The sequence below is a fragment of the Octopus bimaculoides genome, chromosome 12, assembly GCF_046866305.1.
Source record: "Octopus bimaculoides isolate indiv1 chromosome 12, ASM4686630v1, whole genome shotgun sequence".
Classification (NCBI taxonomy): Eukaryota; Metazoa; Mollusca; class Cephalopoda; order Octopoda; family Octopodidae; genus Octopus; species Octopus bimaculoides.
Window position 1 is genome coordinate 56,895,652 of NC_142939.1, and position 13,732 is coordinate 56,909,383.

The window sequence follows — 13,732 nt, forward strand, 5'->3', positions numbered from 1 at the left end:
ACCTTTCCCCCCAACCTTTTCAAAATCTAATTTGCATGTTGTTGAATCCATTATTTGTGGTGCAGTTGCCAATATGGCATCATTCCATCTCCATAAGCCATGTGACAGGTTTAAATCCTGAGAGTCTATGGTCAAACACCCATTCCAACATCACTGACATCTGCATCATCATTGTTTATAGAGACTGTAAGCGTGAAAGACCCACCGGATGTTCTGGACAGGCAGAAATGTCTAGATGCTCTAGCCGCACTGCGACATGCTAAGTGGTTCCAGGTTCGATTCCCATTTTTTCTACTTTGCAGCCTTATGGTAGTTGTTCATTGCTGAACCCAATTGTTATTTTTGTTTGATTTTCATAATTAGTTTGTGTGCAACCAAATGATCAATCTTTTGAAATGACATTTTTTAATATCACAATAGTTAGAATTTGCTATGTTTATCTTAGCATGCATGTTGTCTGACAGCTGATGTGTTGGTAGGTCAGTCCAAATTTAGACAGTTTTTAATTGCAGGACAATATTATTTCGCTCAGTGACGCTAAAGAGGAAAGGTGGGTATGGGGGTATTCAAATAGTGGAACATCCGAGGCAGTAGGTTTGAATAAGTACGGATTGTTAAATAAACCAGCTCTTATTGTATTTATCAATCATTGAATGAATTGTTTTTTTCTTTGTAATTGAGTAGCTGTTTGTTGTTTTCTAGAAGTAAACAACATTGTTTTAATCTAAACAGAAAAAAAAAGTTTGCATAATACAATGATTTCTTAGGAGTTTTTTTTTTTATCGATTAGATAAACTACCACATACATGCACGCACACACGCACATGTGTGTATTGCTGTACCCAAATAACTCGAGAGAGAAAAAAAAACAAGTTTTTGAAAAATTAATTTCCTAAATTCTCCCTATTGCTTTTAATTGCTTGCTCATATTGATGCTTTTCCATCTACAATTATTAGATTTAATTCAGGCACAAGGACACCAATTTTTAGGGGAGGGATTTAGTCAACTTCATCTACTCTAGAACTTGGCTGTTATTTTATTTTATCGACCTCAGGGAGATGAAAGACTTAGTTGACCTTCGCAGGATTTGAACTCAAAATGTAAAGCACTAGAAAAAATACTGCAAAACATTGTCGCCAATCCACTAGCCTCTAATTGTTTCTGGCTTGAAATTTGAAGGGAAGGGTTAACCAATTTAATCAACCCCAATTAAAACACAACTGTTATTTTATCAATCCTGAAAGGTCAAGTTAATTTAGGTGTGTGATTTGAACTCAGAACCTAAATTTCCAAAACAAATATTGCAGAGTATTTTGTTTGATGATCTAACAACCCTGCCAGTGCATCACCTTACAACAGCAATTATTATTATTATTAACAGAAAGTGTCAACATACATTTAAACATTGAGCCTCATAGAACCTCATGAGGTGAAAATTAAGTTGGGAATTGTGTGTGGTAAAATGAAAAAACTAGATATCCCATTGTTACACACATTTCTCAAGAAAAATTTAGTGTTTTCTATTCCCCATTCCTGCAATGAGATTGCCTTTAGTCTTTGGGGGAGCAGAAAGTTGATACTTCATACTTTACGAAATTATTTGATAACTATTGATTTATTATCCCTGCCATCCCCACTCCAAATTTGAAACTGAAGTGCTTATTGTTTGCTGGTGCTACAGTCTTCAGTTTTATGTATAGAATTAAGGTACATACATACTGAGATGCATTTCAGGATACTTGTTTCTCTATTTCCAAATGATAAATACATTTATATGAAATAGGTACAGGCATGCCTGTGTGGCTAAGAAGTTTGCTTCAGAACCCCCTGGTGTCCTGTACTATGGTCATGGGTCAACCAATGCCTTGTGAGTGAAACTGATTGATAGAATTTGAAGGAGCCTGTTGTGTGTTTAGTTCATATTTTCTTTCATGGTAAAACAAAAGCCTCATTGCTCATACAGACTGTGTTTGCATGTAGTCCAGCCATGAAAGCACATCCAGGCTTCTTGTAATGAAATCTTTGTAAACAAAAGGTTCGTTTAAACAGTGCTGTTTGTTTCCAGCATAAATATGCCTGACCTGTTTATTATTAAAATTGACTAGGAGATTATTACCTTACTTCGAAATAGGTGTAGTTTGGCATCAGGAAGGGCATCCAGCCATAGAAGACTTTGACCCAGAAAAGTCAACATTAAAAGGATGATTGAATACTGTATTACATTATTTACAAATAATAAAAGGTGTTGTAAGGAGCAAATATACACCTTACATTCTCTCTCTCTCTCTCTCTCTCTCTCTCGCTCTCTCTCTCGCATATTGATTAGGCTTATGTGTAAAATATTTGCAAGTTTTATGAAAACGTGTTATTGAGTTTGCAATTAAAAGTTGGTTTACAATATTTTTCTTCCAAAACCAGGCCTTCACAGATTGACCAATGTATGTGTGCTAGTTACTGTCGTTATGTTAAAATAATTGATGTTGATAAGAAGCAGGTTATTCATATCCCAACTTTATGATGAAGGTTCATCTAACGATAATGGTGGTTGGATACTTCATAACTAGAGCAGTGGTTCCCAACCTGTGTTCCGCGGACCCCTGGTGGTCTGCAAAGGTAGTACTGGTGGGTGGGTGGGTTTGTCTGTGAACATGTCAAGCTTGCTGACAAACCTTTCAATATTCTGGGTTCCGTGGGAAAATTCATTTAAATAAAAGGGGTTCTTGGTGGTGAAAAGGTTGGGAACCACTGTACTAGAGTTTCACTTCCCTCTGAATATAAACGATTACCTATTATTATTAATCAGTTTTGAAAGTAATGCTGTTTAGTCTGGTATAGTATTTTATCAATAGATTTTATTCCTACTCCATGTAGTCTCTATTTAAAAAGATTGAAATCAATTGCAGCTGAAAGAGTTAGCAAAGTGTTTTAGATGTTACTTGAATCATATATTTCAGAGTTACTGAGAGATTATATATTTGAAAATGATTCTCTTGTCCATATTTAAGAAGTAGCTGCAAAATATATAAATACAATTGTTGATTTTAGTTTGTTTTTTTTTTAAAGATATTCTGTAGGATTGTCCAAATGGTGATATATTTACAGTTTTGGTTGCTAACAATAGTGTCATTTTAGCTAGTCCTGTGAAAGTTTATTGCTCAGCTAGTATCGCTGTCAAGCTGAAAACCTTGCTTTGACAAACTGTTAAAATGTCCATGTTAGAAACTATATCATACTGAGCAGTCGATATACAAAATTTTGGATCACTATCAGAACTACACTAGTCTGGATAAGCAGTTGTAATCTTCTTCTTCAGCTTCCCATTCCACCCGCAAAAATAGTTTGGGTTATACTTTCATTTCCAATCTATTTAATAGTTACGGTTTAGAATTGTGTTAGCATGATCTCGTAGCACACTATGGTACTAAGACACCTCATTTGTAAAAGCTTCTGATTTTAAAATATTAACCTTTTTGTTACCATATTTCTGTTCATATTACACTGTCTTTGTTTCTATTAATTTTGAAGATAATGAAGTGTTTAGTAAAACAAATGAAACTAGATGGTAGCTTGACACAAATTAACATGATATTTTGATGCAGAATTTTAATTTAGATCATTTTGATGCAGTAAATTTGTATCATAGGATCAGGAGTGGACTCAGGTGGGTGGGTATCAAAAGGGTTAAATGTTAATAAGCCATCTATTGTAGATTATAAACTTATCTGAATATTTTATTTTGGTAAATGGATAAGCTGTTGCAGCTGTAACAGAGATCTCTGCTGTTATTGTTGTGCATTTGTTGCATACTTTACCTAACATGAATGAAATTTCCTTCTACAAAGTGTTCTAGATGATCACATATTTTGGGTTAAATAAAAGAAAACTATTTATTTATTACTTTTGACATTTCTGATTGTTTTTTTAAACCTATTACCTGAAACATTTGGCCATGCGACAATATTTCTTATAATTGTTCATTGATAATATGGGAAGAGACAAAAAGATTGGCCAAATGAAATATAGGTTCTAGAATGGTGATGATGGGAGGGAAACAATTAGAGGCATATGTACCCACCAAAGATGGTAAATTTTGTCCTTACAGTATCATGATGTAACCTGATTGTAATTTGTTTTCTAATCTAATGACAGACACATATTCTTAAACAAAGGTTGAGGCCATTTCTTATGTATTGAAAATAGCCTAATGACTGTATGCTTATAGCTATAGTTTATGAGTAGTAGGTTCAGCATGGTGGCATACACACTTGAGTGGACCATTGCTGTCATCATATGCCTGTGGAAAATACGTTAAAGTGAAATGAGTATCTAGATTTAAAGTTATTTAATATAAAACAGAAAATTCTTTTCTTGAGCAATGTCTACGGTTTTATTTATTTTTCTTGAAACCTTATGAAGTACCTGATCGATGTCAGTAAAGTTTATATATATTAGGATGTTCCAATTACTAGAATAGTTTACATATCTTTTTATGGTTGTACTTTCTCAAGTCATATTTAGTCAAAATTTAATTTTTTTTTTATTGAAGGGCTTTTTAAGCATAAGAAACCTAGTTTGTTTTTGTTTTTTTGTTTGCTTTTTTTTTTTTGTATGAGATACTAGCAATTTATTTCTGAGCTCTGGCCCATCCCCATCAGCTGGTACAACAGTCTTCTTTGTCAGTAAAGGCTCTTCCCTTGCAGCATCTATTTATCATATATCCACAGCCTATGAAAAGATTGATCATTAGTGAACATTAACAGGAATACATGAGGCTGGAAAGTGGGCAGCTAGGGGTGGAGGTTTTCTGGCAGTCTTGCAGTCCAGTGGCAATATCATCTAATTTGTAATGCCATTGGGCTGCATGCTGGACAACTCCTAACTAGGGGGGATCTCTTAGGAACAAGTTACTATCATGTGCTTGATGTCAAAATCTTGGTGGCTTGACTTGAGTCATTGCTGCTACTAATATTCTTTACAGACTTATAAGTGGATGGAATCCTTAACTTGTTCTACTTACTCTGTATTTGTCACGCAGACAACAGTAGATCATTCGTGACAACATTCTTGGCTTAGAATAGCAAAAGTTAAAAATTGTTACTGAAACTATATTAGTGTATAATTTTTTTCTTTTTTTTTTTTTACCCATTCAAAATTTAATATTCTAATGTCACCGATCTATGGGGTTGACATGGTTTATCTGCAGTATTTTCATCCTTTCTTTGATTTCTTTGATGGGATGACTTTCCTGTTAGATACTGACCAATATAGGGTATTGGTAGTAAGTAAAGGATTCCTTAATAAATCCCTTCTCTCCTAGATTTATTCTTCCATATTAACATTTTTGACTGATGGCAACATGTAATGAATAACCTATTGATTACAAAACCAGTCCTTTTGACCTCAAATTCTCAATTTATAAGCACAGTGTGCATGGTCTGTGCAGTTGTTTATATTTTTAAACACATCCCACTATAATTTTTTTTTTTTTTTTTTTTTTAAATTGGTATGGCGCTAAGGGAAATAATTATTTATTGTTTCATATTAGTTGAAGGTTTCAGAACATCCCCTGAGCAATTAGCCCTTTCAACATCTTACTTTAAGAAGCAAAAATTCCATACATTCCATTTTATGGAAATGTCACTAGATAAAAAGCTAAAAATTTCATGAAAATTATAATTAAAATTGATAAATCTAAGCGCCTTCTCCATAGAGACAAATATAGCATTTAAATACTAAGTGCGTAGAAATTATTTTTAATTAAAAAAAAAAAAACTGGTTCTGTAATCCTTATATTTAGACTAACCCTTGATAAATGCTTTATTAGCACTGTGTGTTCATTGCTTTCCTTATTTAGGCTAGAGCCACTGGTCTGCAGTCATGTGTTGTGGTCATACGGATTTTAAGGGACCTCTGTCAACGGATCCCTACATGGACACCCCTAAATGAATGGGTAAGTCAGACCTTAAATTAGCCAGTGAGTTTTTTTCTTGTTTTTCTATTCTTTAAAATGTGTCAGATTTTCATTTTTAGTTTATGTTAATATATCTGTGTACCTTAATTTCAGGCTATGGAATTACTGGTTGAGAAATGTGTCAGTAGTGGTGGAACCAGTCTTAGCCCAGGTGATGCTCTGCGCAGAGTATTTGAATGTATAGCATCGGGAATTCTACTACCAGGTTTGTATCCCTTCTGCACTCCAGATATGCCCTAGTTGGGCATTGACACTGTGTAGTTTAATTGCTGTATATGTTAGCTGACTGTGGAGGTGCAATGGCCCAGTGGTTAGGGCAGCGGAATCGCGGTCATAGGATCACAGTTTCGATTCCCAGACCGGGCGTTGTGAGTGTTTATTGAGCGAAAACACCTAAAGCTCCACGAGGCTCCGGCAGGGGATGGTGGCAAACCCTGCCGTACTCTTTCACCACAACTTTCTCTCACTCTTACTTCCTGTTTCTGTTGTGCCTGTAATTCAAAGGGCCAGCCTTGTCACACTGTGTCACGCTGAATATCCCCGAGAGCTACGTTAAGGGTACATGTGTCTGTGGAGTGCTCAGCCACTTGCACGTTAATTTCACGAGCAAGCTGTTCCGTTGATCAGATCAACTGGATCCCTTGACGTCGTAAGTGACGGAGTGCCAACAACATGTTAGTTGACTGTAAGTGATGCTAATTCCATTAAGCCCCCCCCCCTTTTTTTTTTTTACCTCCTTTTCCTAAATACTGTGATATTGTTTTATTGCAGGTGGACCTGGTCTGTATGATCCCTGTGAAAAGGAAGCTACTGATGCTTCAGCTTCACTAACAACTCAAGAAAGAGAAAATATTACTGCTTCAGCTCAGGTAATTAACTTTTTGTTTCTCCCCACAGTGAAATAACAACACTAGACACAATCAATCTGCATTGCACTAAGAGGTGTATCTTTTGGAATTACATTTTTTTTGTGCTTATATCAAACCATTTAGCTTCAGTCTTGGGCTGAGGCCAAAGACAAACCAATTGAAAAGAGTTGTCTCATTAATTCCTTAGAGAACTAACAGTTTACTATAGAGAGAGGCTTACTTTGGTAGAGAGATAATCTTATCATTACATGGAAAATATCTAAAGTGTGTTACACATAAAAATAAAATATTTATATAAAGGGCCTTAGAGTTAATTTAGCAAAAATCAAAGTTTTAGTAAGTAGGAAAGAGGACAAATCACCAATCCCGTTAGGTAGATGGCCCTGCTCAATATGTAGAAAAGGCATAGGTAGAAACTCCATAAGATGTACCTGGTGTAAGCTATGGACACACGAGCTGCAGCAATATCAGAGGAAGGTTCACATTAGGGAAAATAGTCTTTGTGTGTGTGGCAGGTGCACAGGTACAATATTACACTAAAAAAATGTACAGAAAATAGACTCCACCAAATGCCAGGTGGGATAGTTGATAGCTTCCGTTACCTCGGTGACCAAGTCAGCAATGGAGGTGGATGCTCCAAGAGCATAGTTGCCAGGATAAGAATAGGCTGGGCAAAGTTCAGAGAGCTCCTACCTTTGTTGGTAACTAAAAGGTAGTGTATGATGCCTGTGTGTGAACAGCCATGCTACACTGCAGTGAAACCTGGGCTGTGAACACTAAGGACATGTGTAGGCTTGAAAGAAATGGAGCTGGTATGCTTTGCTGGATGTGCAATGTCATTGTGCATGTACAACAGAATGTAAGCGTCTTAAGAGAAAAGTTGGGCATAAGAGGCATCAGATGTGTGCAAGAAAGACGACTGCACTAGTCTGGCCATGTGATGCATATGTATAAAGAAGTGCTAGTCTCTAACTGTGGAGGGAACCTGTAGAAGAGGTAGACCCAGGAAGACATGGGGACAAGGTGGTGAAGCAATATCTTCAAATATTGGGCCTCACAGAGGTGATGATAAGTGACCAAGACCTTCAGCAATATACCGTGCTTGAGAAGACACATCAAGCCAAGTGAAATCAGCCGTGGCCAATGCTAGTGTCATGCAACTGGCACGTAAAAGGTACCGACTACACTTTTGGAGTGGTTGGAATTAAGAAGGGCATCCAGCCATAGAAACCATGCCAAATCAGAGTGGAACTTGGTGCAGCTCTCTGATTTACCAGTTCCAATCAAACTGTCTAACCTATGCCAGCATGGACTAGATGTTAGCTTAAGACAGTTTGGAATTATATACAAATTCATGCAATATTGTTGAAAACACTATTATTCATTTAAAATGGAATTTACATTTATATAACTTTAACAACATTGAATTCTGTTTTTCTTTCAGCATGCTCTGAGGCTTATTGCATTCCGACAAATCTACAAAGTATTAGGCATGGATCAGCTACCTGCTCCACGCTTCACTAGGCCTCGCTTTAATCCTCGTAAGCGCCGACGAACAAATAGTACTGGTGAGGGAGAAGGTAAGAATTAATACACTGAAATACTGTTCTACTCATAGCATTTAAGCTTTATGTGTTTACATTATCTCTCTTTCTCTTGCACTTCCCTAAGGCTGGGTAACCATGTATTTCCTGTACAGCAGCACACCTGTTTTTGTCCTCATTCTTGATCTCTCTGTCACACTGTAACCTTTCATCATTTGGCACAAGATCCCCTCCTTCTATGCCCTCTCCCCTCGAAGGATTTTTGTCTTGCAGGTTACTTTGTGACCCTGCCAGTTGTGGTGCCATGTAAAAGGCATCCAGTCCACACTGTAAAGTGGTTGGCATTTGGAAGGGCTTCCAGCTGTAAAAGCCATGCCAAAACTGACCTCGCCTGTGCTCATGCTATGTTAAAAGCACTCAGTCCACTCTGCAGCAGGGTGGTTGGTGTTAGGAAGGGCATCCAGCTGAAAAACCCATGCCAAAACAGACACGAGTATGGTGCAGGCTTCTGCCCGGCCAGCTCCTGTCAAACTGCCCAACCCATGCCAGCATGGAAAACAGATGTTAAATGATGATGATGATGATGGTGTGTATGTGTGTATTTTGATATAGGTGATCAGTTTGCAGTTGTAATAAACTTAGTCTGTTGTCAGTGAAGTTGATTAGCCACTGATGAATATACATGATTATGAAAGCTGAAAACAATTGTTGCCAACTAGTCAGATGTGTTTTGAATAAAGTCAAATTTTATGTTGTTAACTGACATGTTCAAATATTTATTTAAACCCTTTTGCATTTCAACTGACCATTTCCAGCCCAAATATTCTACCCATTTTATGTTCAAACTGGCCAGATCCAGCCTCTCATGCTTACCCTATAATGTCATTCTGAAAATAAACAATCACATCATCAAGATCTTAAAGCTATGAGATACTGCATGGCCACTTCAAAGCAATGTGAATAAATAAGCATTACGTTTGACTGTAATCTGAATGCTAAAGGGTTAGGGGTTAAGGTGGACTACTAAACTTCACCAGTATACGTTATCACTATGAAAATCTAACTTATCAGTAGCATTTGGGAAGGAATATAGTAATTATCTGGAATTTTGATACCATTACCACTTGAGATTTTGGGGAGATGATATAAAATATGAAACTATATACACAGGTAGCAATTTGTTGGTGTAAATTTTAAAATTTCATCAGAAATTGATATCCAGAATGTATAAAGTAACTGCACAAAGCTTCTGTTTATTGTTTCAAAGTATCTTTTAATTTGATTAAAATTTTTATTTATTCTTTTTTTTTTTTTTTTTTTCAGCTGGCGGAGAGAAGAAAGATAAGAGAGAAAGTGATGGAGACCTAAATCAGGAAATGACTGATTAGTTCCACATTAGACATTCTAATCCATTCCTGCTTTCCACATAATTCTCTTCTGCTTACTCTTATTCATTTTTTTTTTTTTCCTTTTACTTTTATTTTCTCCTTTTTTTTTTTTCTTTTTATGAATTCTTAAAAACCTTTCATGCCAGTAGATTCTGCTTTTAATACATTTTGACTGTTGAAGTCACTCACCTAATTAAAAAGAATTCTTTCTATGCAGTCAACACTCCTGCTGTTTTCTTTCTTTTTATCATGTTCTTTGTTCTATTTAGATTTCAATACCAATAAGCAAGCAGCCGGTGTTTCTCTAATGTTTATTTGGTTATTGGTACGCCTCCTGTTGTGGTGTGTCCACTATTTGACTATCCCTCTATTCAACACTTACAATCAGCTGACACCCATGTTTGTGAGATAACAACAGAACCAATCTCCTCTGTACATATTTCCATGTCACATATCTGGAGTGGGGCAAATGGTTGGAAGCACTGCAACCTTTATCGCTATCACACTCCTTTCACTGATCACTCTTTCTGAATTTTATTTCAAATATTTCACTACGTTAGGATTTAAAAAGATAAAAGAAATATTTATTTCTTACTTCAAACATATCAGTTTAGATGATATCTGGGGTTTATTTTGTTGTTTTGTTTGTCTTGGTATTTTAAAATAATTAAAATGTTTCGAAGTTTTTCATTAGTACATTAAATTTTCTGTATTTAAAGTCTTTTCATCTGAATTAAACTGTTAAACTGCTAAAACCAGTTCAGGTGTTATTTTCTAAGAAATCCCATTGTCTACACTATCTGTTCTCTTCCCCTTCTTAATAGGTTTCATTTATTTACATTGTAACTATCCAACTTTTCTAAAAAAATATTTTTAAACTCATTTCAAGGGTTGTTTAATAATGCAGAAACAATAATAGTTGGCAGTTTTGTTTTGGTTAACTTTGTATTTGCAACTTGGGCTGGTTGCATTGTCTTTGATAGAGGTTGGGTGCTAGAGTAGACATGTTATTCTGAATAGTGGGGTTTAGACAGCTTTGCAAGCTGCTCTGAAGAAAAGGCACTCTATGGGAGTCTGATTTCCAAACAGTTATATTTTAAATGGTATTAACTCCTTGTTGCCACTATCTGCACCTAAATATTTATTCTAGAATTGAAAGCTAAAAACTTTTGTCTCACTGACATTTAAGAACAAAATCTCTCCAGCTTTTGTTCTGGTGACAAAATATCAGCGTAATGTATTTAGAAAAGATGTTCACTGATGTTTTTATTGATACTGTTTGTAATTATCTTGAGGTTTTGGAAGTCTTCAGACTGCAAGAAAACAAGATTTCTCTTATATTGCAAAAAGAAAGATTTTTTTTTTTTCTTAAAAAGTAAAAAAAAAAAATCAATATTTTTGTTTCTTCTGTATTCCTAAATATTTTAAAATTGCCAGCTTTATATAGAAAAACAAATACCCAATGCAACAGACATCTACACACAAGTTTTCCTATTCTAGTGCCCTCTGAGATGGCAACCCCCCACCCCCAAATCTCAATCAGTTAGTAGTATAGTCTTGAAAATGATACCTTTTCAACGAAATTTCTACAACTTACCCTTGGCTTTAAAAATTGTTTTAGAAGCACCAAATATAGTTTACATGGTCATGTGATTGAACTCCTTGGCCCTATTTTTCTACAACAGATCACTATTTAGTTTTACTAAATAGGGATAATACACCTTATGAACTTGCTAATTAGTTGTCTTTCAAAATCTACCTGAAAGTAAATGATAGTGCATTGTGAAAAAAAATAAAGCAAAACCCCCAAAAAACTAACAGTTTTAAAAAAAAAATACTGTGTACACTACTAGCTTGTAATCTCAACTAATATTTGATTGTATAAAATACTTGAAACTCCCCACCTCCAAACCACACCCTCTACCAAAACAACACAAGTTATATGTATGTGTGTGTGTGTGTATACACACACATGTATCTGTGTGAATGTGTGTATACATACATATTTGTGTGTGTACATTGTGTGTGTGTGTATATTATATATACATGTGTACATATATATATATATTATATATACATGTATATATATACATTATATATCCATGTGTACATATATATGTGCATATATATTATGTATACATGTGTATATATGTATATTATATATACATGTGTATATATATTATATATACATGTGTGTATATATATTATTTATACATGTATGTATATATACATTATATATACATGTGTGTGTATAGATATATATATATGTAGAATTATGCATCAGCTTATGCCTGAAGCTGACCCTTTCGCAGCTATATTTTCTCCCTTCTACCTTTCTATTTTTGTTGGAAATATGAATATATATATATTTTAATGTGTGGTTATGACTTTTTCAGTAAATTGTTTCGTTTTGCTTTTTTCCCCCCCATTCAATGTAGTGTCACCTGAAATTTTAGGGATTTCTTTAAGACAATTATAGATACTTACACATTAGTTTTTTTGTTTTTGTTTTTTTTTTTTTGTTGGTTTTTCTTTTTTTTAAAAAAAAAAAAAGAATTTCTCTCATTTATTGAATATTGAATGTATTTTAAGCAGAAATAAACTTAGTTTGTTGAACATAGATGTTTTCATTATTTAATCCATCTGCATGTGTGCCTTTTAAAAATGATTTCTTGGTTAAATCTTATTACTAACAACTCAAATTTTTAAGAAAGTGGTTGATGCCTAAAACAGGGTTTGTAGTAAATTTCCTCCAAACCAGAGATTCTCAACCATTTTTTACCCATGGACCCTTTTGACTACTATTATATTCTGGTGGACCCCCCCCCCCCCCGTAGTCATTTGATGTTTAAAAGTTTTATAGAATCTTTTCAAAATTCCTATTTTGTTTTGTGAAGGTTGAACTATGTGAAATGTTTGAGAAAGAAACCCAGCTGCTTCTTGCAATACATACATCTAATGTAGAATTTTTTCAGGGGTTCTTAAAATTCTATTGTGGATTCCCAATTTACTATTTTATTGCATGGACCCCCCCCCCCCCCAAGTCTTATATGGTCCCTCAGGGGCCATATGGAGTCCCGTTGAAAACTACTTTAAATCATTATCTTCAGCGACCTCACATCTCTCTCTCTTGTATGTATTTGCGTATATAAATATGACGTGCTGTATGCTATAAACTCTTAGTAATTAAGGCTTTCTTTGAATAAAAACACTTGATTTCTTGCCCCTGCAAGCTAACAAGAATCTACTCACCGGTCAGTTTTCTGCTGCCTTTTGCAATGATTTGTACCTCTTGTTTGTATCTTTTTTCCAACTGGGTGGAGTGAGGTGACTAGTTTAGAAGCTTGCTTCCCAACCACAAGTGGATTTGGTAGATGGAAACTGAAAGTCATTGCATATATATGCTTGTGTGTGTGTATACATGTCACTGAAGTGAACAAGAGCACTAATCAGCACCAGTATCGCTGGAAATAAGAGTCAAAACAACTCAATAGCCACAAAAACATAATGAGCTGACAAGGGAGACAAGCTCCCTATGGATGCAGATAGAGCTAGATCACCCAATGATGTCACAGTTTTGATGCTTAACGCTCAGTATACACACACACTCATATATGCATGCTTCAACTTATTAATTGATGTGTGTTTCCATTCTTCTGTTAAAAACCTTTCTGGCCATTTCCTTACGTGGAGACATGGTGAAGCTTAGCAATGTGAAATTGAATTCTGATTGACCCATGCAAACAGAAAATAGTGTTAAAATGGTGATGACTGAGTGCAAGCTGTCAGACTCCCTGGCCAGTGTGACCATCAAGTTGTCTCAGTTTTTCATGTCTGCAAGGTACCACTCGTCTTACTTAGCCATGTTGTTTATGAAGGAAATGAACCCCCATTTTTAATCATGCAGACTGGAAATTTTTTGCCAGCAGAGCCAGGTCCAATGTAGAACAGAGACCAAG

General features: G+C 35.3%; 1 protein-coding gene across 2 annotated transcripts in view; it reads left to right on the top strand.

Annotated features, from left to right (window-relative positions):
* LOC106870121 (zinc finger RNA-binding protein) overlaps positions 1–11,570 on the top strand; it is a 69,294-nt gene extending 57,724 nt beyond the window's left edge. For both annotated transcript variants that reach the window (XM_089361071.1, XM_089361072.1), the window contains exons 18-23: positions 182–273; positions 5,856–5,951; positions 6,066–6,177; positions 6,744–6,841; positions 8,286–8,421; positions 9,709–11,570. In XM_089361071.1, the coding sequence (XP_089217197.1) occupies positions 182–273; positions 5,856–5,951; positions 6,066–6,177; positions 6,744–6,841; positions 8,286–8,421; positions 9,709–9,773 (599 nt within the window). In that variant the 3' untranslated portion in view covers positions 9,774–11,570. The remainder of the gene's footprint in view (positions 1–181; positions 274–5,855; positions 5,952–6,065; positions 6,178–6,743; positions 6,842–8,285; positions 8,422–9,708) is intronic.
* Positions 11,571–13,732: the final 2,162 nt, after the last annotated feature.